Source organism: Pleurodeles waltl, chromosome 3_1, assembly GCF_031143425.1.
Source record: "Pleurodeles waltl isolate 20211129_DDA chromosome 3_1, aPleWal1.hap1.20221129, whole genome shotgun sequence".
NCBI classification, from domain to species: Eukaryota; Metazoa; Chordata; class Amphibia; order Caudata; family Salamandridae; genus Pleurodeles; species Pleurodeles waltl.
In genome coordinates, this window is record NC_090440.1 from 1761296277 (window position 1) to 1761321987 (window position 25711).

The window sequence follows — 25711 nt, forward strand, 5'->3', positions numbered from 1 at the left end:
ACCCACAAAACTGCTGACATTGCGCATTCTCTGCAGAGGCAAAAAGATCTAACTAATGCTCTACCCCCACTGCTGAAAGAGTTTGCACCACCTACGGATGGAGACAACATTGGTGATAAGGCAGATATTTTCAGCTGAGTTTGTCTGCTCTGGCATTCAGAGAGCCTGCCAGATGTTAAACCACCAGGGATATGCCCTGCAGTTCTAGCCACGTCCAGAGGTGCAGAGCCTACTGACAAAGGGTCCACGACCCCACCCTGCCCTGCTTGTTGGTGGTGTTGTCCGTGAACATCTGCACCATCTTCCCCTTGACAGAGGGAAGAAATGCCTTCAATGCTAAAAGGATCGCATGGAGCTCCAACAGGTTGATGTGAAGCCCTGAATTTGCAGGAGATCACATGCCTTTAATGTCTCTCTCTCCCAGATGGCTGTCCTATCCAAAGAGTGATGTGTCGGTCACTACTGTCAGATCTGCTTAGAGAAGGGAGAGGGTTTTGCCTCTGGCCCAATCGCGGTTCGTTAACCACCACTGCAGATCTTGCGCTGTTCCCTCCAAGACCTGGACCTTGCCCGAGAGACTGCCCTGATGCTGCACCCACTGGAACTTCAGATCCCACTGCAGAGCCCGCATATGCCATCTGGCAAGAGTCACCAGCAGGAAGCAGGAGGCCAGGAGGCCCAGCAGCCAAAGAGTCATTGTCACTGAAATACAGGATAGAAGCTGAAACATCGGTCTCATAGCCTGAATATCCTGGACTCGCCACATTGGAAGGATATGCCCGAAACTACACCATGTCCGGAACAGCTCAGATGAAAGGGAAAATCTGAGAGGGAGTCAGGTGTGACTTCTGCACGTGTATAGTAACCCCCAGCGAATGCAGGAGGTTTGTCGTAGTCTAGAGGTAGAAGATGACAGCCTGTGGCGAGCGCGCCTTCAACAGCCAGTCTTCGAGGTAGGGGAAGACTGAAACCCCCTAACCTGCGCAGACGACCTGCAACCACCACCATCACTTTAGCGAATACCCGAGGGACACTGGTAAGGCCAAAGGGGAGCATGGTGAATTGAAAATGCTCATTGTAGGAAGTTGGCCCAGTGTGTGGCAGACACCTATGGTATTACACCTTATACTGGGTCCAGGCAAACCCCAATTAGATAGTGCTACAGTGTCTAGACAGCCAGGGCTCTCTAGGGGAGCTGTGGTGAGCAGCCAAGACTGATCTATAAGGCATGTGAAGCACTTGCAATACCACATTAGTCACACAGTAACTTATCACACCTGAAAGGACCCACACAGTGTTGCAAAAATAAAGGTACTTTATTATAGGCACACCGAACTAGACCACCATTGGCATACCTCCCTTTGGAGGTATGAACACACAGGATATATACACAGTTAAGTACTCAGGAAAAGCAGAAATTAGCAAGGGCCCTATAGGGGGGTGCCCAAACCATATAAAAAAAAAGGGAATGTAACTATACTCACCAGAGTATATGGAGTAGTTAGACAAGTGCTGTGGGAGAGTGGAACCCCAAAAGGTAAGTACCTAGAAGATCCCCAGCGGCTGGGCGCAGAGAGTTAGGTTACCCAGGTTTCCCATAGGCTAACGTGGATGTCGTGGTTGGAGAATGCAGAGGCAGGACCAGACCAGTGGAACCCAAGGGCAGGTTCTGGGTAAAAAAGACCTGCAAAAGAAGGGAACAGAGTCCAGTCCATGCAGAAGTGTCCAGGTGGAGCAGGAGCAAAGGCCCACTCATCTGTAGCTGGAGAGCCGGGTCAACGGTGATGGATGAATTCCAGCTGCAGGGTATAGGAGCTGCAGAGAAGTTCTTGAAGAGACCTACAAGCTGTCCCTCAACGATCGCCGGGTTGCAGATGAGTCAGTGTCAGGAGGGCCACCAACAAGCACAAGCAAATACAAGAGTAGCTGGTGGAAGTATTGCATAGCTGTGGAGGACCAGCAAGGTCCTGGGAACTCGACCCTTGGAGGAGAGTACAGGCTGACCCTCAGAAGATGGAAGAGCCAGCAGAAGAAGTCAGAGTCCCCACAAGCAACCCACTGGTAGCAGGCACAGTAAGTCGCAGTGAGGCCCAGTCAGCACACCTGAAGAGGAGTTCCACGTAGCTGCAGAGGTAGAGTCCTGAGGGCTGGGGTACTTGGATCCTGAAGATCTCTCGGAGCAGGAGTCAACAAGACTTGGTTGGTGCAACAGTCGAGGTGCACAGAGATTCTATCCTAAAGGCAGAGGCAAGGGCTTACCGTCTCCCACGTTGGACAGAAGGCAGAAAGGGCCCTGGGGATCCTTCAAACCCACAACCACCTGTGTTGGAGAATCTTCGCAGATCTGGAGGATAGAAGATCGCATAGGCTGGATGCAGTTGACCTGGGTGCCTCTGGGTGGAGTGGAGAGACTCCTTCACTCCAAGGGAGATTCCTTCTTGCTTCTTTGGTGGAGCTGAAGTCTTGCCAACCCCAGAGGATGCACAGCCATGGAAATGTTGCAGTTTGCTGACAGGAGCGAAGGAAACAATGTTGCAAGGAGAAGTCGCCTCAGGCATTGCAGTCTGATTCAGTTCCTGTGTTGATCAGCAGCGATTCTGGAGGCCAGGAGTAGGGATGTCTTGGTGGAGTCTTGCATGACGAACTGGTGACCCACAGTCAAGGGAATCCCTAAATTACCCAAAAAGGGAATTTGGTCACTCTCTAGAGCAACCACCTATCAGGAGGGTCTCTGACGTCAGCCACCTGACCTATGCAGTCAGATGCTCCCAGAGGCCTCTGCCCATCTGGGTTCCAAGATAGCAGAAACAGGTGTTCACCTGGAGCAGCTCTGGGCACCACCCTACTAGTGGAGTTGGAGAGGGGAGTGAACACCTTCCTTTCCACTGTCTGTTACATGTCAGAGCAGGAACCGGTGGTCCATGGACTGGTGCAAACCGGATTATGCAAGGACGACACCAAATGTGCCCTTCAAAGCAGCCAGTGGCGTGGGGAGGCTATCCCTCCCCAGCCCAGCAACACTTATTTCCAAAGGAGAGGAGGTTGCACCCCTTCCTAAAGGAAATCCTTTGTTTTGCTGTCCCCTGCTCTAGCTGGTCAAGCAGCAGGAGGGCCTGGGGAATAGTGTCTGGGGGCCTGCAGCACTGTAAGACACCTGTAGACCTTGAAGACTGGTAGAAGCAGAACGGAGGGATCCTCTAAGGGAGTCCCCTCCCCCGCTCAAGTGCGCTAATACTGGAATCATGGTTATTTCAATGGAAATTATGAAGTGCAAACTGAGCTAATGGTTAATTCTGCCCTGAGATTATTCAGGTACCTACAGAGTTCAATACAAATGTAAATAATCAACATATTCAAGATCATTGCAATGAACATTGAGAGAAAGTATTAGATTTAAGAACAGCTCTTTGCACTCTCAATTCGACCACTGCCAAAGAACACATTTAAAAATGTCCTAAAAGTATGCCAGCAATGCAAATTTACTTACAGGTCGAGTTGACAGCAGGTTCCTGAGGAGACCCAGCGTCTTCATTAATACATTCACATCACAATCTGAGAGCAATCGAAATAACTGCTCGGTACTCAAGCCTCTTAAAATATCAGTCTTTATTTTCTGTTCTGCTTGAAACGCCATGTTCTGACCAAAGAAACAAAAGCATAAGTCAAAAAAATTACTCCCTGGCAACATTTACGTTATCACAGATTTTCAGTCTTTTTTCTTTATAGCATGGGATAGCCTTTGCAGAAAACCGTATAAACATCAAGTTTCAGATTAAAAAAAAAGTCAAGACAAAAGCAGGTGCTCCAGTGCAGGGAACTTTGTGCATTTGGAAGTTAAATGTGCACTAATAACAGGAAAAAAAATACCAGCTTTAGGGAATTTTTCTGCTGGGACTTTAAAATACTCGTCAGGCGGCTAAAACAAACCAGCCAGGTAGCAACACTATGGGCTGGTTCTGGTCACTGTATCAGCGGCTAGAATGGCTTCAACGGACTGGACTGGAAGGGTATTTATAGTGTTTAAATGAACCGAGCAGGGCTGACTGGATCATATTGTGAATAAGCCTACGAGATGGGACTGGGCAGAACCAGGCTGTTTCTGTTGGGGGTTAAACGGTCTAGAATGGACTGGGCAGGGCAACACTGGTTCTGGAAGATAGGAATAGGGCTTGAATGGCTCTGATGGATGTAAAGAGGGTTAGAGTGCTTTGAGCACGGGTAGATTTGCTGGATGTGTGCAGGGTTTCAACACACTAGGGGGTCGTAGCTTTTTCTGATGCTGTCTATTGAGGTAGGATGTTCTGTCTGAGTTAGTCTACGTCTGACTCGGAGTTAATGGTGTTAGAAATGGACAACATAGCCAGGTTAGTGCTTCTCATTGTGTCATACACTGGGCAGTAGAATGTCACTTATAAGTACACTAAATCCATGAAAATGGCACACATTGGCAATCTTAAACCTTAGCAACTACGAGTTCCTTGGCACTATGACAGATTCCAGGTTTTCACTGTTACAGCTTGCTGATTTCTACTAACCTTACATTATTGTATCATGTTCTTTCCTGTGATCTACTCAACGCTTACATTGGCCTGACCAACATAAGATGCATCAAGGGGAGGACTCCTAACTCTAGGAGGAAGAGGTTACATTTATATCATGGAACAAGCATATAGCAGAGGTAGTTGACACCTCCATTCATAAAGCTCTATCCAAAGCATTGGTGCCTTCTTCGAGTTGGTGGCCAGTTGACCTGATCACATCCCTCTCTAGGAAAGACTGACCTGGGCCCTCCGGCTCTGCATTTGGTTGCCTTAAGAAGGATTATTTGCCAAAGACACTATCCTCTCTGACTCCCCTGGAAACATATACATCCTAGTAAAACTGGATCTCCTCAAAGGGGACTACCCCCTTAACGGACTATACTGAGCCTGATTTTCCCCCGGAATCTGATTGTGACAAAGAGAACCTGCCAGACCCTGGTGCACAAAATCTGACACCTTGAATACAGACACACCAGCTGACATGCTGGAACGGATGATATTCATACCCCCCGTTGCATATAATGGGTCCCTCCTGACAAGGTGGAAGCGTAGGTAGCAGGTCACCTCCACAAACCACTGGACAAGGAAGTACGTAATAGACTCCAAACGGAACGCCCCCATCCTTCAATGGATGGCAGAGTTTCGCTTACACCAGAGACCGAAGCAAAAATGGCCACCTTTCTTCGAAGTATATTAATGATCCCAAAAAAGGCAGTGTTTTCGTGGTGCTCCAGTCAGGACAACTTATGACACATGGCAGACCTGCTAACAAAAAATCAAGATATGGTGAAGAAGCCAAACAATCTGGTTCCCTGATAAAGCCTAAGCCCTCTTCTGGGTGCGCTTAATGTGCAATACTCTTGAACGTAAAGGCTAACAGCACAATTTTTACGGAAAGGCAGAGATTTCCCTTAATCAAAGTAGATCCCAAATTGGGGGATCTTGCTTCTACTGAGGCAGGTGCTGTCATACTAGCAGGTCTCTTTGGAGAACCTTTTATAAAAACAGCTTGGGAAATTTGTTTTCATGTTTACTTCCTCAAACAAGGCCCAAGCATCTATTATAAAAGTGTTTGCCTCTAAGGTTATCCCTGGGGCCGGCAGAGGAACGGAGCACTCAGCTTGTTGTTCCGTCAACAACACCTATTCAACGAGCTCAATACTCCGAACGAAGGTACTGGCAAAATCAATCTAAGTTTGGGGGTTTCTTCCTATTGCAAGGTTCTGGAATAGTTCATAACCGCAGAGGCCTGTCAAGGGGCTTGTGCAATGCCACTTAATACACAAGTAAGTGCAACCTCCTTGGTACCAGTTCTGGGGGGAAAGGGTGATGGATGCATACGTTCTTCATTTGGTCACAGAGTTCCACATATAGTTATACTGATCTCACTTCCAGGTTGTCCCACCCTGTCCACTAACGTTCTCCAAGAACACTCCAAGCCCATCAACCCAGTGGTAGCGGATCTGCAGGCAAAAATGCAACTGTAAGATCATTCTTACATCGCAGAGGGTTTGTCAGCAATATCCTCTTCATGGAGAAGGAAAAAGGTTTCGGACTGGTGATATCACCGCACAACTTCAACTATTGGCTTTTACTATGCCACTTCAAGATGGAGAGCCTGCATCTCCTGCAGGATATGCTTTGTCCCAGGGACTGGATGATTCATATAGATTTGAAGGACGCCTTTCTTATAAACAGCCCTTACTGCAGATTCCGCCGATTCATTTGAAGACAACAGGTATTCGAGTTTACAACTCTTCCTTTCAGCTGCACTGTGGTGTTTTACAAAGGTTCTCATTCTGACAATGGAATTCCTAAGAACACAGGGTATCCGATGTGGCTAATCATCTACCTGGATGACATCCTCCTAATGGACCAGCCCCTGGACTGGATGAGATTCCACTCAGCAACTTTGACTTGTTTTATCAAGGGCCTGGGGCTTGTCATCAACAATAAAAAATCACTGACGGCACTCTCACAGAATATAGACTTCTTGGCCTTTGTGAAAGACTCAGTAAGAGCCCCCCTGAGCCTTTTGGCCAAGATGTCCATGATTCACCAGAAACCATGGAGGACTCAAGTCAGGTCAAAATGATCCCTGGGGCAGCTGGGGAGGATAGTGGAGCTACTATCCTCCTCGATCCAAGCAATTTTCACCAGCCTACAGCAATACAGATAACTACAACTCTAAGGGCCAGATGTATCATTTATCCAAACAGCGATTACCTGTGAACCTCAATTAAGTAATCGCTATTTGAATGTTTGAAACTCCAGGATTTTCATTTAGCGATTCCCAATGGCTCGCAAATCGACCTACCTCATTAATATTCATGAGTTAGGTCGCAATTTGCGGCCCATTGTGAATGGCTATAATCACAGGGATGGTGGCCATAGGTTGCTGTATCTGACTCTGTATGAAAAGTCAGAATATTATATCTGTAGATCATGACTGAATTGTGGTGCATATTGAAAAAGCAATATGATCCCACATCAGCAACTATATACACATATATAATCATTGCAAAACTTAGGTTTAAGGGGAGTTAAGGTTCATAGTGAGAGAGAGAGTGGTTACATCACAAAAAGTAAAGAAAATATCAAGTTAAGATACTACCGCCACACACAGAATGGGAAAGTTAATTTGCTTTTCATAGATGTGTTAGGGATAAATTGATTGGGGTTTCTTTCTATACATCCCACCTGCTAGAATGTTTTAACAATTTGCTGGCAATGCCAATTAAATGCAGGGCTGGGGCATATTGAGAAATCAAGCACAGTAGATCCTAATGCAAAGGACTATCCATCTAGACAAAGTCTGTTTCCGCAACCCTTTGCCTTTCATTGCCCCTACGAACCCCACAAAGAACTGATCATCCACCCAATGATCTTTGGTACGTTTGAAATAAAATCAGTCTGCTCTTTTGAGACGCAAACAATAGTGTTTCTGCTCCTCTTTCCAGTAGTGAGGTGTAGCAAAGAATGTCAGAAGAATGAAGGATTGCCCAATGTGAGAGGAAGTCACAACTTTGAGAAGTGAGGCTGCCCTAGTACTCAGCATGAGTTTGTCTGGAAAGAAGGTAGTGTACATTAGCAAGACAGTCTGAAGCTCACGCAACAATCTGATGTTATTGTCGTGAGAAAGAGTATTCATGGTCAAAATATATAGGAAACATCTGTGCAACAACTCAAAATGAGTACACATAAAAATGCAGGGAGCAAATGAAGGTCCTACTGTGGTATTATGAAGGGTTTAGGAGGGGGGAAAAAAGCGGACCAAACATTTGAGAAAAGGTATCACAACAGGTGATTTAAACAAAGAAGGTTGGTCCGGTAAAAACTAGAGGCAGACAGATATGTTACGGGTGCTTGTTCCAATGTACGGTGTAAACAGATTTTGTAGAAAGCCACCTGACCACCAAGATACCATCCACTACTTCAGGTAATAGATCAGATGCAGTCAAGTGCCAGCGCTCAATCTCCCTGCATGGAGATGTCGACTGCACAGATGTGAGTGCAGTTCTGCTCTGCTGCTGTGGCAGAAGAGCCTCCCAAAGCAGCAGCCTGATCAGAGGAGAGATGCTCAAGCCCAGAATTTCCAGGGTACACACTCTCTTGGCCCAATCCAAAGTCACTAGGATGACTTGGACCTGGGCATCCTTGATCTTCTTCAGCTCTTAGAGCAGGAAAGGTAGCCGGAGGAAGGTATATGGGAGTACCGTGCTCTACTCTAGGTGGAATAAGTTGCTGAGAGAGTATTTTGGGAACTGCAACAAACAAAAGTGTTGACAATGCAGGTTCTTAGCAACAGTGAAGAGATTAAGCCAAGGCTCTTACCATTGCTGGAATATATCCCGCACCCCCTCCATGTGTAGCCATTATTCGTGATCCCACCAGGAGTCGCCAGCTGAGTTTGCTTGCCTTGGCATTTAAAGATTCCAAATGGTGGAATATGATGAAGACTATTCAGCGAGGTACTAAGGTACAGGGCCTCCTGGCAGAGGGCCCACGCTCCCACCATGCTTGTTACAAAAGCACATGGCAGTGGTGTTGTCTGTGAGGATTTGAACCAGCCTCCACTTGATGGACGGCAAGAAGGCTTTCAACACCAGGTAAATGACCCCCAAGTCCAGCAAGGTAATGTGGACTTGGGTCTTTGTCAGAGATCACACTTCTCTGATCTCCACCTCTTTCAGATGGTCTCCCTCATCAAGCAGTGATGTGTCTGTCACCATCATCTCTATGTGGAACACGGAAAGTGGTCTGCCGCTGATCCAGTTGCAGTTTAGCAGCCACTACTGCAGATCTTTTACAGTCTCCTCTGAACCCTGGCTTGTGCATGAAAGGCTCCCTCTATGCTGGGCCTACTGAGATCTCAAATCCTACTGCAGAGCCTGTATATGCCACCTGGAATGGTCAGTGAACAAGACACAGGAGGCTAGTAGTCAAGAAGCCCTAGAGCCATCCTCATTGGGCCCCAGGACTGAGGCTGAAACATCAGGATCATAGCCAGAAAGTCCTGCACTTTACTTTCGGGAGGAAAGGTCCAAAAGTACACATTATCTAGGAAGGCTCCGATGAACGTGCGCATCTGTGAAGCTGTCAGATGTAACTAAGGCACATTGATAGTGAACTTCAACGATGTGAGGAGGTTTGCCATCATCTGGAGGTGGTCTGTGACCAACTGTGGAGTACCTGTCTCCAACAGTCAGTCCTCGACTAGGGGAGGAGTGGCACCCCTCGACCTCTGAAGGTATGCTGTGATCAGCACCATCACCCAAGGGGCACTGGTGAGGCCAAAAGGAACACAGCAAACTGAAAATACTCATGGCCCACCATGAACCACGGGAAGGGCCTGCTGGCCTCTAGGACGGGAAATAGACGTCTTGACGGTCCAACACCACCATCCAAACCAGTTTCCTTGTCCCAGCGCATAAAGAAGCTAGGCCATTTTGATCATCTTAACATTGTCCATCTGTAGGAAGTTGAGAGGTGGAAGATACAAAATAGGGCTAAGGGGTCTGCTTTTTTGGCCCTAGGAAATAACAGAAGTAACACTCAGTTCTGCTCTCTGCGGCCGAGATGCTCTTAATGGCTTCTTTCTCCAAAACAGGCTGAACTTCCTGTCGCAAAATGTATAAATGATACTTCAAAAGCCACATGATGTAGGTGGTATAGGAGGAACGGCAGAAAGGAATTGCAGGGCGTAGCCCCATTGGACTAGCTTCTGGACCCACCTGTTTGATGTTATAGCTTGCCACCTATGGAATAAATAGTGATTCTGCCTCCTACGGGGTGGTTGTGGGCTGCTAAGGACAAACTAAAGTGGCTTGGAGGATGCTGCCAAATGGGTTGGCAACTCAGAACTTCATTGTCTCTTCTCGTCTGGACTCTGTCTGCCGCCAGATCCCATACCCAACCCCAAAAAGACTGTGGTACCTGTTGTTGGGGAGCTAAGTCTTATCATTGCCTAAAGGTAAAGCCCTTAGCGATGCCTCAAAAGGGACAACATTTTGAAGATACAGCCTTTCAGGTGTGGAAAGATGGATGGAGCGCACAATACCTCTACTCTCTTAAAAATGCTCAAGGGCAGAGTCTGCTTTCTCACCAAAAAGGCAAGGCCAGTCAAAATAAATGCTTGAAGCAATGCGTGAAGGTCACCCTAGAAGCCTGTGGATCTCACCCATGCGTGGCACAGGAGTACCACGTTAGTGCTGACTGTTCTGCCTAAGCAAGCTGATGACGTTCTTGGCTACATCCTGGCCATCTTGAATGATCTGTTGCAAACTGGTGTGAAATTCCTCTGCTCTGGGACTGCTGGTTTGGTCTCAGCAACTGAGTCCCATAATGTGTTGGTGTAACATCCCGCAAACAACTGGTATTGGCTGACTTGAGGGCAAGGCTAGTGAAAGAAAACATCATCTTCCCAAATGCCTCAATTCGTTTGAACTCTCTGCATGGGGAGTCATGGGGGAAAGAATTAGGGTTAAGCCTACTTGTGGGCATGTACTTTCAGACTCTTAGGAGTAGGGTATTGCGTTAGAAACGCAGGGTCCAAAGGACAATGGAAGGGTTTGTTTTAGGTGTCCATGACCGTGTCGGGCAAGGCCTCAATGAATGGCAGCAGACGTTCAGGTGAGGATTGTCCAGGTTGCAACATTTCCATGAGGCATTAGTTTTGACCTCAATCAAGGACAATTTCAGATCCAAGACTTTAGACACCCACCTATTAACCATGGTGAAGAAAGCAGAATATTCTATGGAAGGAGAAGAAAGAGAGACCAGCACGTGCCTCTTATAAGTCCACATAAACATTGTCATCGTCATATTTTGGGGAAAATCTGTCCCCACCATCACCAGCACATGCTGGCTGGCTCTGGTCAGAGTCCGATCCAAATAGTTTTTGAAGCACTGGAAGATGGCTAATTTGCCAAGGCACTGCCTTATCAGATTCAGAATAAATGGGTCAGAAGCTCGTACGCTCATCTCAGCTTCGACCGAGGCCAAAACAAATTCAGCTTGGAGTCAAACAGAACTATGGACTCGATGTCCTCCTCCTCCTCCTCTGTTGGCATCAGTGTAGGAGTTGACGAGGCAAGAACAGGCATGAATCATAGTACCGGTAGTGTAATCAGCTCTGGAGTTGGAGCTAAACCCGCAGGAGATTTAGGAGGTGCAGAGAGCAGACACACCGGAGGTAAGCAGATCCATGGGGACCAAAAGCATGCCAGAGGAAGCTGGCAGGGTGCTGACGATGCTGAGCATGCCATTCTTTCAATCTGTTGTGGCATTGCCAATGACCCAGAAATTGTGAGTGCATTGGAATCAGCAGCGGACTCAGATCCTCACTAGGTTCCAGGAAGAGAGACCGCAGGGCACCTTGAATTGTAAATAATTTAGAGAAGCTTGTCAACTGACAAAAAAAAGGAGCTAGCTCCGGATCCACTTACAAATGTGCAAAAAGAAAGGAATTGATGTCCGTGCACTTGATTGAAGTGTATATGCAGTTCCAGTCGCCATTTCCACGGTAAAGTGGGCTAGATGAAGAGTCATAAAACACCACCTACTAGCAAGCAGGAGCTATGCTGAAAAATCTTCTGGATCCAGTCTGACACCTTGGGATATTCTAAAGGTGAGCAATCTATAGTTAGATGTATTTATCAGAAAATAAGCATTAAGAACAGTTGGTCTGCCATGGCCATTAATTACAACAACTTGTCAAGGAACATGGGAACTTCTAGCAAACTTGAGAAAAAAAGGTATATTACAGAAGTCATGTCAAATAACTTTGCTTTAAATACTAGGCTGTGGCAAAAAAAAAAGCACTGACCGTTGAAAAGTTTAAAATGCTGAACATGATGTATGGAACATATACAAAATACATGTAAGATTGAGAGACCATAATTTATCTGTGAGAACACAAAAGTACTATGAGCATGACTGTGTGAACATGAGCTTACACTTACCAAAACAACATTAAGAAAGGGCATACTTACTTGTTGTATCTCTATGTCCTACATTTGGTACTCATCACTCACCCTTATCCTGGACATCACTTTATTCATTAGATAACAAATCACCTCAGCAGCATAGTGCGATGAAGTGGTCCCTGCAGTACAAAAGCATTTGTACTCAGGACCCATCATATACCCGAATGCTTTATTCATTAGGTAACAAACACCAAAGCAGCACTATGTACTCAATGAAGTGATAATTGAAGTTCTGAAGCATTAGTACTGAGAACTTATAGGAGCCATCACGTGTGAAAATGTATTGCTGCTGTGAAGAAGCTGATCGTCTGGATGACAGCTCTGCCACAATGTCCCCATAGGGAAAGAGGAGTGAAACAGATCAGACTACAGATGATTTCTCCTGCCTTAGACCCCCCCATCTACCACCTGAGATGATGGTGATGGTGTAGTGGGAGAAGATGATGGACTGAGGAGGGTGAGGAACTGATCCTGCAGATCTTCACTGAGATGCAAAGTGTTCTGAAGTGTATACAGATTAAGATGACTTCTATGGGGCATTAGTCTGAAGCATTAACAATTAGCATTACAAAGATGGAGCAGAAAGTAATCTGGACTGTAGATTCACTCATCTGGAGTGCTCTCAGAAAGAGAAGTAAATAACCAATGTTACCAAAAATGTGTCCACTGCGCTTTGGCTACTATTTTCCACTAGGAGACGAAAGTGAAACATCATGAAAAAGAGGCACAAACAGCTCAAGTCAGAGTTTTGGTCTGAAGGCACAGGCAGTTGGTGAAGAATTGAAAGCAGAGGCAGTGTTTTTTCAAGAAGAGGAAAAGTATCCAGTGTCGGTTCCCAAAGAGGTACATTTACCAAAAAGGGGCCCTACAGAGGAAGGTAACAATTCTGGGAGATCTGATTAACCAACAACAGACAGAATGTGTACCCAGGACATCTGAAAAAAAGAAACATAATGAAGGGAGAAGCCAAACATTCACAGACCTAAGTCTCACTACTTTAGTATAAAAGAATAAGAATGGCGTTTGGTGAAGAAATTGTTTTTGTTCTAAGCAAAGCAGCCTTTCAATAGTTTCCAGCATGGCTTTGTGCTAAAGACAGGGTGGTGGGTGAGGGAAGGGATATATTCATGCTTACTAGCCCAAACACAGTCAAAGATTATCTGAACAATTAAAAATCCTTATGGTATAGTGGATTGACAGGAGCTGCTATGATAGGGTGTTAGAATTAAATCACTGTCTGACTCTCCTTTATGGTGTGCATGTTGATCAAATAATGCAGCATTTCGGAGGCTCAAGGAGATCCTGCTGCTGAGTAGTTAATTAGTTTTGTTGTTACAGAGCCCTGCCCTTCATGGAGATATGCTGAAGATATGGTTAATTTGTACATGGTGATGTTTCGTCTGCTTAAGTATAATTATGTGCTATCGCAATGAGAAACACTCAAAGTGCACTAGCAGTTAGTTGCTGTGATTACCGAGGAAATCAAGCTATTTCTGTTTTCTTGAGACTATCAATTAAAGAACTTACAACCAGCCTACTTCTATATCAATATTACTATTTTATCATTCGCATTTCCCTCCTTCCTAGCCCTTGGTGAGAGACACTAAGGACCTCATTTAGAGTTTGGCAGAGGGTTTACTACGTCACAAACATGGCGCACTTTATTACAAGTTCCACAGGCTCTAATGGAATTGTAATACAGCAGACGGGAAATCAGACGCGTTAGTGACGGAGTAAACCCCCCTCCGGCAAACTCTAAATCTAGTCCCAAGTCTTAAATATTATGGCTAGTGTTACATCTTTGGAAGACTCAATAATCCAGCTTGTTAGTATTTCGTGCCCTAAACTGTGCTCTAAGGGCAGCACTGTGTGCGGCGGACACTGAACAGTCAAAAGTACTATTCTAACTCCAGTTCTAGAATATTTGGGGAAAAAGAGTAACTTTTACCTAAATACTGCAGAAGGCGTATTTAGTTTTACAACTCCAGTCCTGGAATATTATTGAGGAACATTACACTTTCTACAAGTTTTCTTAGGAGTGGTTGAAAAGTAATAATTTTGAATGGCAGAAAGTGCTCCCCTGAGGGTTCGGCTCAGGGCAAAACATGTGCAATAGCAAAAATAATGGCTAAGATGTTTTTCACCTCTGCTTTCATGTCTTTCACTTGACTCACAGCCAACAAGCCTTGCATTCTAATATTGGTGGTTTATGACATTTATGTAGTCCTCAAAGGTGTCCTTGCGGGGAGCTGCTCCCTCATAATGTGTGTGTGTTTCTCCTGTGCTCCAATGCTATACTAAGAACTTCCTATAACTCATGCTATAAGCGGAAAAGCATCACGTAATAGGGTAGAGGCTCCCTCTCATTTTGCAGACTGGCTGTCGCAATCAATCTATTGCACAAGCAGCATACAATTCACATCAACATGGCTGAACATGTCACCATCTTCCTTCACCTCAAGACATGGAGGGAGACTTTAATGATCACACAGCCCATCAGGGGCACATATCTTTTTTAAAGCATCTATTTCCTATTTCATCCAGAAATATCACTAGCTTCTCGCTACAAACAGCTTTAGTTATCTGTTAGAAGCACTCGTGATGAACACATCAGTGGCCATTTATGGATAGGCACACAGTGCAGCTGACATTACGGCTTTGAATTAAAGTAGTTCCTTTCAAAACAAAAAGCCAGAATATTCACATTGTAAGCTCACAAACACGAGCCTATCTTGCATGTCATAGGTCAATCCTCACCAAAATCAGTAGATTTCCCTTGGCCCTAAGGTGTGTGTGTGTGTGTATATATATACACCCCTACTTATCATTCAAAATAGGGAGACAGGTTTCATGAAGCGTTACGTTACTGAAGTTACCCAGAGAACATCAGTATTTGGAACATAAAAGTAATACCAGAGTACCGCTTAGAGACACGGGGTTTAAAGAGAGTTCATTTGCCGTTTCATCAATGAGCAGACAAGAAATATGAAGCATTATTTTATACGAGTTTTTGGAGCTGATCTCATACACATCATAAATACAACTACTATAACAGATATTGAATTAAATGTAGCAGTTATAAATAAGCAAAAGGTAAATATAAACAGCGACAGCAAAATATATAAAATAAATTCCCTTTGTATTCAATGCTTTCAAGTACTAATTGGGACTGAAAAGACTTGCTATCATAAGAGGTAGACCGCATTAGTCGAATGCCTGAATGCAGATGGGAAACAGCCAGGAGTTTTATGTATAATGATTTTCAAAACCCCTATGAGAAAAACACCACCACCACTCATGATGTTAACATGAGAGAAAACATAGGAGAATTATTTCCCCATTTTACACATAAGGTCTTTCAATACTGATATTAAAATAGCAGCCAATTAACAAATAAATATGATCGTAGAAAATACAGTATTTGAACTTACAATAAATAGAAAGCTTGTTGGCATAAATTAATAATCATGATATAGAAAAACCTTCAACAGTTACAAACCTATGAAACCTAGGAAGCCTCAAAAAGAATGATGGGTGTATGCAGAAAATGAAGAACATTATGCAACAATTAATACAACATGACACCCAGAGCCCTTCGACTTAAGGTGGCTTTCCCAGGCTAACTCTCCACACAGCTTTTTACACAGTGCAAGCTAGATGCCTTGGCTATGCAATGCTTGGTTTTTGGGACTCACCCTTGTGCATCACTGGACTAAGATTTTTGATTAAAGGTCTTACCCACTTTCTACATCACCCTGCCCTAAGAAGAATCTGAAGCAAATGATCAGGGTTATGATCAACCTTAATAATGCTAAACATTTTCAAGCCTTAGGAGGCTTCATCTTCAAAAGAGTTTAGTTAAACAAAAACATCTGTAGGAATTTATATTTGGATAGATTTTCCAATGGTTGACCACTACTATGCTAAGAATAATGCACATTTTGACATCCCAAAACAACCATACAGGTGTCAATGGTGACTGAAGGTATTTTCCCAACTATCTGTTCTGAATAGTCTGTAAATCCTGCCAGTGGGGAATTAATAACCAGTATCTTCAGAAGGACATCAACTCCACTTTAGGCAGAGCAACAGTGAGATCACTGGTATAAAATGCCAGATATGTAAAATGCGACCTTCTTCCACAACCCCGGCCACCCTTCTAAAATCGGAATGCATTTAGTACGCTCATGGGAATTTTCATTTAACATTTACAGGTAGTAACACATCTTATGTTCATGTGTGAAAAACATAATTAGTATGCTTGCTGCTACATATACTGACAGATGTACAAAGCCCCAAAACCTTTACTGTGGCCAGTGTCAAATATATGTCTGTAATTTATTTATCCTTCTGAAGACAAAGTAACCTGCAACTAGTTTTGCTGCATTTCCCAAACTCTCATAGATTCATACACCTTTCTACAAAACCAGGAACATCAAAAACATGTGAATGGATAAAAGTTACAAAGTTGGAAAAACCTTCAACATGGTGACTGCAGATTAAGGATATTAACTGCCTTCACAACATAGGACTGGTTGACAACTATGATTGTCACATTAATAGTCTAGTCAAGAAATGTTCCTGGAAATTAAATTTTGCCTTGCCTGTTGGTAGGATGGATGTTATTGCCGAGAAATGAAGTAATATGTTATTGGGATTACTTCACTGCATATTTGACAAACTGAATAGCACTAGAGGGTGGAAATGTCATTCTTTAGTACTACCAGAGAATGCATTTGAGTATAAATAACGAAGCCATAAATTACAAACCAGATCAATCTCTGCCATACAATATAAAATGTAATGCACCACAACATCTTCAATCACTTACCATTAAAGCCCAAATACCATTTACACGAAGTGCAGGGTTCTCGCTCTGGGTTAAACTACACAGTAGTTCTATAGCTCCAGATTCCAAAATAGGCTGCAAAAGAATACAAAACTCTTACTGTGTGATTTTAACATTAAAGCAAATAATGGCAGCCCACATTTGATGTTCATTCTATGACACAAAGTATTTATATTTGCCCTAATCATTCAATGTGAGAAGAAAAGACCATGTTATTGTACACATCCACTTTCTCAGGAGAGACAGTGTATGGAACTCATTCCTGACAGAGATCTTTTCCTTAAGCACAAGGGGAGCAGGTTAATGCAGCTTATTCTTTAAAGTGAAGAAGTGCTGTTCTTTGGATAGCTGAAGGTTCTGGTTATAGATCTACCACAACATAGTCTGTTTCGGGAAACAATCAAAGGGAAAATCACACCATTCAGAGTCAAGTGGACCTCTGTCAGAAACCTATTGTTCCCTATAAAAAGACTATTATTGCCAAATATGGACCTCATTAAACATTAAAAAGGTAGCCAGCTCACTTTCCGGACCCATCTTCTTCAACAACACATAAAGGACAAGGTGTACAGCCCTTCAAATGCCAAGGTAATTGGATGTTCCTTACATAATACATTTTCTTGTTGTCTGAGTCTGATTCTTTCAAAACACAGCTGAACCTCAAGGGTGTTTTAGTAATCAAAACAGTTTTAAACTCAAAAGGGTAAGCAGAAATCATCTTTATTTACTGCAATGATGAATGTGGCATACATAATAAGGTATTAGAACAGCAATTGAGCAATATTGTTAGAGTTTGGAGAGTCTTTAAACATTATGATGTATCTAAATAAGGTAAATAAAATAATAAAGATACGTTTTTAATCTTTTTGATATAGGACTGTCAGGGCTTCATGGAACTAAATCATTGTTAGATTGTGCTACACAAGGAAACAAAAATAGCACAAACCTCCTTGCTTGGAGAAAATTCAAGGAGTAGGTTGCACAGAGTAGAAGAGGCCACAACCAAGATCTCGTCTGGGGCATTCTGCAAAACCTGCAGCACGAAAAGTGTGAAAGAGTGTGGTTACGTTAGGCTGGAAGACTTGGGTTATCGCAGTCTGTGGTGGACAAAGTAGAAAGAACTTGAGCCCACATTTCTACTTTGCATCTGCTCTCATGAATACGACATTTCTATAGATGACTTTGTTTACTTAAATTCCCCAGCAATGATTCTAGGATAAGAATCTGACATAGCACACTCAATTCAGTAAGCTAGATTTTTGACATGTCCTAATAAAAAAGAACTTCCATTTTCAAAGTCTGCTGGAGGAAGGGGAGTACTGTTATAGAATTCTATTCTGAGGGAAACTGCTTGATTACCTACAATGCTGTCAATTCACAAACCAAACACACCTCTTTAATTCTATCCTGTCTGTTTTTTTAATGTGCATCGACTTTCTTTACAGTAATTTGTCACTGAATGTTAGGCTCTCTGGGTAATAAGAATCATTTCTACAACTTTTCTCTCACATACAAATGAGAAATAGCTTTCGAAAGTAAAGGCCTGTCACAAAGAAATGGTTAATTTCCCATTGTAAGCAAAAAGCCATTGTGCACCTGGATGGCTGGTGGTGGTGATTCACCATTCCAGTTCAAATACAACTAAGCTCCCAATTAAACATGATTTTATAGTTCAGAATTGAGGTTGAATACACCACAATTTGTATATTTTATGGTATGCTACCACGCAAAACTAAAACTCCCTTTCACAATCCATTAAGTGGTAACAAAGGACATATTATAACTTACAAAGTCTTACTGACAAAACAACATTTGCAAATACTGTGCATACATACTGTCTAGAAATGATTTCCAAATGCATGATTCACTTATGGATAGCCTTGCACAGCTTGTAATCATCCTGGACATCTGGTGACAGTGTCCTGAAACTGAACATACAACTGTACTCCCAAAAATGAGAGGTAGTGGGCAAACGTACACTACTTACCTTCAGTAACATATTATCTTGTAGAGACATATTCTGGTTGCAGATTCCTTACCATAGAATTTCCCCAAGGCGTCAGACTGGATCCGGAGATTTTTCTTCCAGCAGTACCCTTGCATGCCATCAGGTGGCATTGGTCAACTATGCACCCATCATTGGCAGCGTGGTCACCACAATGATGTTGCGGTCGTATCTATGTGCCCCCCCGGCGCACTGACATCAGTTCTTTTCTTTCTGCGCCAGCCTACGTGCAGATCCGGAGAAGAGGTACCCTAAGTCACCTTTTGACTGACTGAATTTTTTTCATCGTTTTTTGAGCCACTTGGTGCGTCAAGATGTCTTCCCGCAAGACCATATTCAAGCCATGTGACTCCTGTCACTGCATGATGTCAGTGACAGAACCACACCTTGTGTGCATGTGGTGTCTGGAGTGTGACCATGACCCGAAGTCATGCTCTGAGTGCCGGGCCATGAACCCAAAGGCTTTGAGGGAGCGGTCCCTAAAGCTCAAGGCGGCCTGGTGCTCAGCTCCACGACGCTCCCGGTCTCGTTTGAGAGGAAGGTCCAAAGACCGTTTGCGGAGCCATCACCACTCGTCCTCGTCCTTCTCCAAATCATCAAGACATTCGGGTCACAAGAAGAAGTTGAAGAAGAAGAAACATTCTTTGACTTCACCCAGTCACTCAGACGATGCAATGAGGGAGGAACATCTATGCTCTAGGCCTCCGTCTTTGGGGCCTGTTTCTGGGTTGGCTTTGCACCTCCCAGAGTTTCCACAAGCAGGAGCCACCCCGGCCCAACTCAGACGGTTTTATGAGGCCTTGCTCCTCATTTTTGTGCAGTCCTGCCCTCCTGGGACTCCTTCAGGCCCAGTAAGGTCAGACGGGCCCCCTTGGGTTCTGCGCCGGTGGCCTTGTGTCCACAGAGCATCCCAGGATCCATTTCCAGATCTGCGCTGAGCCGTTAGTGCCATTGTGACCTTCCCCAGCGCCAGTAAGGATGTCGACGCTGGTCGGGCCCATGAGCGACATTGATTCCATTCTGATTCCCGACTCTGACCCGGACCAATGTCGCACGACGTCGATTCAGTCTTTGATGGGGGACTTTGATCCCCAGATTGGATCCTGACTCTTATGCCAATGGGTACAGGTATGGTGAGAGAATAGAGGGGTCACTGGACCCTTTACAATTCCACCTAGAAGATCCTGAAATGGACTGAGCTCAGGAATTGGGCACAGCTAGTGGTCTGGACACCTCCACTGACGGTGGCAAGCTTTCTCCACCTACCATAGCTACGGAGGAAGCCTCCTATTCAGTGGTAGTGAGAAGAGCAGCTGAGGTCCTCAGACTCGAGCTGCATTCGGCGGCTGTCAGGACTAACCCACTGACTAAGGTGTTTCAGCCTGGGGTTTCTACGTCTGAACCCTTTTTGCCCTTCAATGAAGCCCTCACTGATGTCCTGCTGGGGACGTGGTCTAAACCCAGCACAGGGTCTCTTGTTAACAGGAAAAGCACCTGCCGCCATAGATCTGCGACTTACGGCCCTAAAGTCCTAACCCAACATCCCACGCCTGAGAGTTTGGTCATCCAGGCTTCCTCCTCTCCTGGCGCATTCCCATCTGCACCCCAAATAGAAAATGAAAACGACTGGACCAACTTGGGAAGACGTTATTCTTTTCCTCCAGTCTGGCATTGAAGTCTGCGAACACTGCATGCCCTTTGGGCCGCTATTCTCATACTTTATGGGATACAGTCACGCAGGTGTTGCTACAGGTCCCGGCGGAGGCCCGGGGCATTCTCTCCCAGGCTGTTGCAGACAGGAGAGATGCAGCCAAGTTCACAATTCATTGTGGGCTGGACACGACGCACTATGCACATCGGTCGCATCGACAGTGGCCTTGAGGCGCCAAGCTTGGCTGCGGACATCTGGTTTTCTGGGGGATGTCCAGCAATCGCCTAAGGACTCAGCGCTCAAGAGCTTTAAGGAGTCCTGGGATACGGCTTGGCCTCACAGCTGCTCCTCGCCTCCCTCAGTCCATTTTTCGCCCCCCTTGTGGCTACGGAAGGGGTGCCCAACCTTGTCCATTTCTCTCCAGCTACCAGACATGGGATCCAACGTCCCTGTGGATCCGGAAGCCAGCGATCGGCCTAGTCCACCCCCACACTCTGCAACTTGGGTAAGGAATCTGCAACTAGAAGTCTCTTTCAGATATAGAAGAATAACATTTATCTTTGAAAGAGATTACTGACTTTTGAATTGGTGTGAACACTCTAATTGAATGTATGGTCTTCAGAAAATCAAATACACCAAAACAAAACAGAGACCTATCCTGGCAGATCACAGCGTGTCATAAATGCACTACCTGCCCTGCCAGCCCTGACACTGGCGGATAATGGGCTTGGTAATAGAAATACATTAGATCCTTACTACAAAAAAAAAAGTAATCAAATGTTGCAAAAAAAGACACTGTAGTAGTTCTCCAGTGCACCTGCTAAATCAAAATTACTAAGGCATAATTGTCAACTTAAAGTGCAACCCTTTTACACACACAAAACTTAAATTATATATCTGCCATTGGCCACACACTAGAGCAAAATAGTACAAAAGGCTTTTGCGAGCTTCCAAATTGCATGAGATCCTTAATTCTACTACCCTAAATAAATACAACAATGTCATCTAAAGTCCTTTGGAATCAGCTGGCTACACATTTTCAGGATAACATTACAGTTATAAAGAAATTCCTGAAATAAGGATTCGCATTTAAAAGACGTGGCATGCCAATACTAGCTCTCAATTAATTAGGACGGCCAAATTCTCCATGACTTTAATACCCCTATCAAATGATTATTTTACAAATATAGTTCAGCCGAGCAAGTTCTCATGGTCTAGCTTGGATTGAATGTGGGCTAACATGTATTGCTCTAAGAATTAGAAAACAATGTGTTATTTTGCCACATACTGCATTAATTAACCTTTGTTAAAACTGTCCATATCACAGATAAAAGAAAAAAAAATACGACACAGCTAACTTCTCATGTAATATATCCATAACCAACATGTTGTTTCCATGCAACACTACTGGAAAGAGAGTCATAAACCAATTCCAACCTTAGTTTGATGTACTAGTTTACTGAACACCCTGAAAGGAGGATGTGGAGCTGAAAGATGGATGAAGGAAGTTATAATCTCTATCATGCATTAATTCGAACTAGACACTGGCTGAGACCATACCAAGCTTTGGTCATTTTTGTTGCTTCCCGTGTTTGATGGAGTGAAACTTAGCATTCCAGTCAACATCCTTGGAGCATAATCCATCCCCCAAGAGAAATTAATATGTGATACTGCCCTATGACTTTTAAAGAACCTGTGAGTTCTCACCATTACACACATTATCCCTTATTGCCAGAACTGTCTCTTGTTTTATTCGGACATATATATGAGGCAATACAAAGCTATTGGTCAATTTTATAGCAGCATGAGGTGAGTGCATGACTGTGGTTACCCACTAAGTGGGCTTAAAGAAACGGAACTCCAATATCCAAAACTGAAGATTTGGCTGGATGCCCCAATCCATTGTCACAATATAACACACTGAGCTTCTCCACCAGCCACCCGCTCAGCAAGCCAAGAAAGAAACACTGGTTCAAAGCGTCACACTGGAACTGCAACACTTTCTAAGTCTCGATATCTTCTCCCTCTAAAAATGCGCGGTGGCTGAAATAAGTGCACCATAACTGATTCTTCACTAGAGAAACATGTTCCCATAACTACAAACACAAGCTTTTCTGCACTGTCCATCTGAGGTTTCAGAGAAACGCTGGAATTGCTGCAATCCTCTCGCATGTGTAAGTTGTTGATGCAATACACTGAGGATCTGAGTAATACATATATTTGTCAGCCCAACGACAATGAAAAGTGCTTAAAGAGACTCTTTACATGCTTTTGGATCTTAATCATACCGCAAAACAATTGACAACTTTTCTCTCATTCAGCTTTCCAGAGGCAGACCTCGAAGAGCCTTTATCATGTCTCTGTAGAGCTGAGGCTTTAAAACACTCCCTGGGAGAAAAGACACAAAGTAGCAACAAGTAATAATAAAAGTTCTTATCGGTCTTTCAATAAGCATGAGTTTCTGTTGCAGCAGCAGATATCACACAAATGTTGAATTTTAAGGTAGATTGGCTTTGAAAAGAGGAAACTCCTTGGAGGTGCTCTTTCTCTTAGCATATTAGCACTGGCTGGATCTGAGCTATGAAGATATCATGGGTGAGTAGAGCCTAAAGACTTCAGGACTGCAGATTTCTATCAGACAAAATAATGAGAGGGGATTTCCTGCACAAATGCTGTGCTAAATGTGTGCATTCTGTCACTGTTGATCAAACCTCTTTATCAACCATGCCACCCCAAGCACCTTTCACTCCCAAAAAATATGAATATACCCAGGGCTACAAAGCATTTTTTAGGAGCCTGCTAGTGTATCGAATAAATACAGGGTTCTGAATACCAAGACTGCCAAGAGTTGCTTCCATCACCCTAATCTTCAGTCTGTTTTCCTCAATCTTGCACGTTCTTTTTAAATCTGGGCTTTCTCCCTAGGTCACTGTTTATCGATCTCTCACCCCTTCTTCCTTTTTTGACAGCCTCTCTCTTGCTCAGAGGCAAAGCCTGTTGATGAAAAATAATACTCCCAACAAATGAATGTCTGTGACCACGACCTGCAACCACTGTTACAAGGTACTGATTTCACCAGCACAATAGAAAATAAATCAAGCAGTCAAAGGTGAATTTGGTCTCCCCCTCACTCCTTTCGGTCATCAAAAATTAATCTTCTCTCTCTTCATCTTCCCAGAACATGATTTCCTCACCTTTTCAACCATTGCTCAGTAAACTGAAGGGCGTGTGGCTTTCTGATTTTAATTACTGAATTCTGTTCATCCCTAATAAGCATCCTCTATATTTGTTCCAACTTAATTGACTAAAAAGCATTGTTTCTTGTGTGCAGACTCCATGTTTGTTGTTTCTGGGTAACCTCCCTGGGTTTTACCTTTGCAAAAGGTTTTTCTAACACAACATGTAACATATAATAGTATAACTTCACACAGCAATGATTTTATGTTCCATTCTCACCTTCATTAAAGGCTTCCATACTGCATGGTCCTGGAAACTGGTCCTGAGCTGCTGCACAGACCGTGATAAACTGTGTAAACATCTATAAAGAAAGAATCTATTAGATCCCTAAAACAATTCAGCACCCAGTCTGTGTTAGGAGGGTGGTAATTTACACACTTACTACTACTAAAGTATTCTTTTAAATAAATACTTTGGAGTAAATACGGTCAGTATAAGCCTCTTTGGGTCATAATCTTAATTTTAGGGCACATTTTCTTATATGTTGGGTGTAAAGCACTTGAGTATAAAGGGAATTTGCTCATTTTAAGAGAGACCAGGAAGGAATGGGTTCATATGAAAGGATCGGGTAATAGAAGGGGCACTGAGTTAGACAGGAAAATAATTTGTATTGATATTATAAACTCATACCTGACTGCAGCTAACCGCACCTTGATACTAGACTCAGACAAGCCATTCACAATTCGGTCCATCATATTCTCAGTCTCAATGATCTGGGGGAAAAAGGGTTAATGTTGCATAAATAACAACAAGGGAGGCAACAAGCTCTACTCATCAATGCTTGTATATGCCAGTTTTCTTTAGGTCTGGTCTTTTATAAAAGCCATAAATACTGCACTTAACAAGTCAATTTGTTATCTCACTGCTGCTTGTCTAGATCAGCTGTCAGAAAATCAATAACATTAAACCTGACCATGCCAAAATATATATATACATGGTTACTTATGTGACAGCAGGGCAAATCACAAGTTAAAAAGGAAAGGTTACTCACCAGTGGTAACTAAAGTATTCTTGCCCATTGGCTCCCTTCTGTTACCAGGTGTTGGGAATTCTCTGCCACAGTGTGGCTAGAGTAGAAACTGCACCTCAGCAGTTTAAGTGTTATGATGCACACTAGTTACATTTGTTGTGCATGACATCCATCTGGATATAAGGAGACCACCTTGAATTCATTTGTATCTTGGCAGCAGCAAGACATTGTATGGTGGGTAGGCACTGGAATAGAAGGGAGTCTACAGAATAAGTGTACTCAAGTTAATACTGGTAAGTAATGATTCCTCACCATTACAACAGGTTCCCTTGAGCCCCATCTGGCAGGAACATTATGCCTAGTACATTTCCTAATTTCTGCTAGGTATTATTTTTCTACTTACAGGGAATTAGTAAGGAGAAGAGCAAAGGCTTAAACCGGTATTGAGAAACTGCTTACACCGAGGTACAAGACAGATTGAGCAACTGCCCCTTGAGATTTCAACTAGGGCCAGCAGGAAGTCCCTGCAGGATGACTGAAGCAGATCCACAATGAGACAGGCATGATTCATTTTGAAGTCTTGGGAGATGAAATGGGACCACTATGGAAATGTTTATTTTTCAGATTCCCAATACAAGCTAGGTGAAGTCCTAGAAAGACCTTTAGTTTTTGGACAAGCACTAAATAGTGGAGTGTAGCAAATGGATTACTTTCCACTTACTTCGCTTATGGCTACACTAGCTTATCTTCTAAAATCATTTGAAGACAAGATGTTGTGTGTACATAGATGCAAGGCATGTTTAGTTTAAAATATTGGATTTGGAGGACTGGTCATTGCACTACTGTGAAAGAAGAGGCTGCTTAACAACAAATCCAAGAAAATACACCAAGCATGTCCAAAGCTATCAAACCACTGCAAAGAACAATACGTGTTTATAATGGATCTGCCCATTGAAATAAACAAGGATACC

At 43.7% G+C, this 25711-nt stretch overlaps 1 protein-coding gene across 10 annotated transcripts in view; it reads right to left on the bottom strand.

The window, feature by feature from the left end:
- ARMC8 (armadillo repeat containing 8) overlaps positions 1-25711 on the bottom strand; it is a 526273-nt gene that overhangs the window by 135322 nt on the left and 365240 nt on the right. For all 10 annotated transcript variants that reach the window (XM_069225737.1, XM_069225740.1, XM_069225739.1 and 7 more), the window contains exons 13-17: positions 24401-24483; positions 23990-24071; positions 17824-17910; positions 16860-16952; positions 3488-3637 (exon numbers count right to left, since the gene is read on the bottom strand). In XM_069225737.1, coding sequence (XP_069081838.1) covers positions 3488-3637; positions 16860-16952; positions 17824-17910; positions 23990-24071; positions 24401-24483 — 495 coding nt within the window. The remainder of the gene's footprint in view (positions 1-3487; positions 3638-16859; positions 16953-17823; positions 17911-23989; positions 24072-24400; positions 24484-25711) is intronic.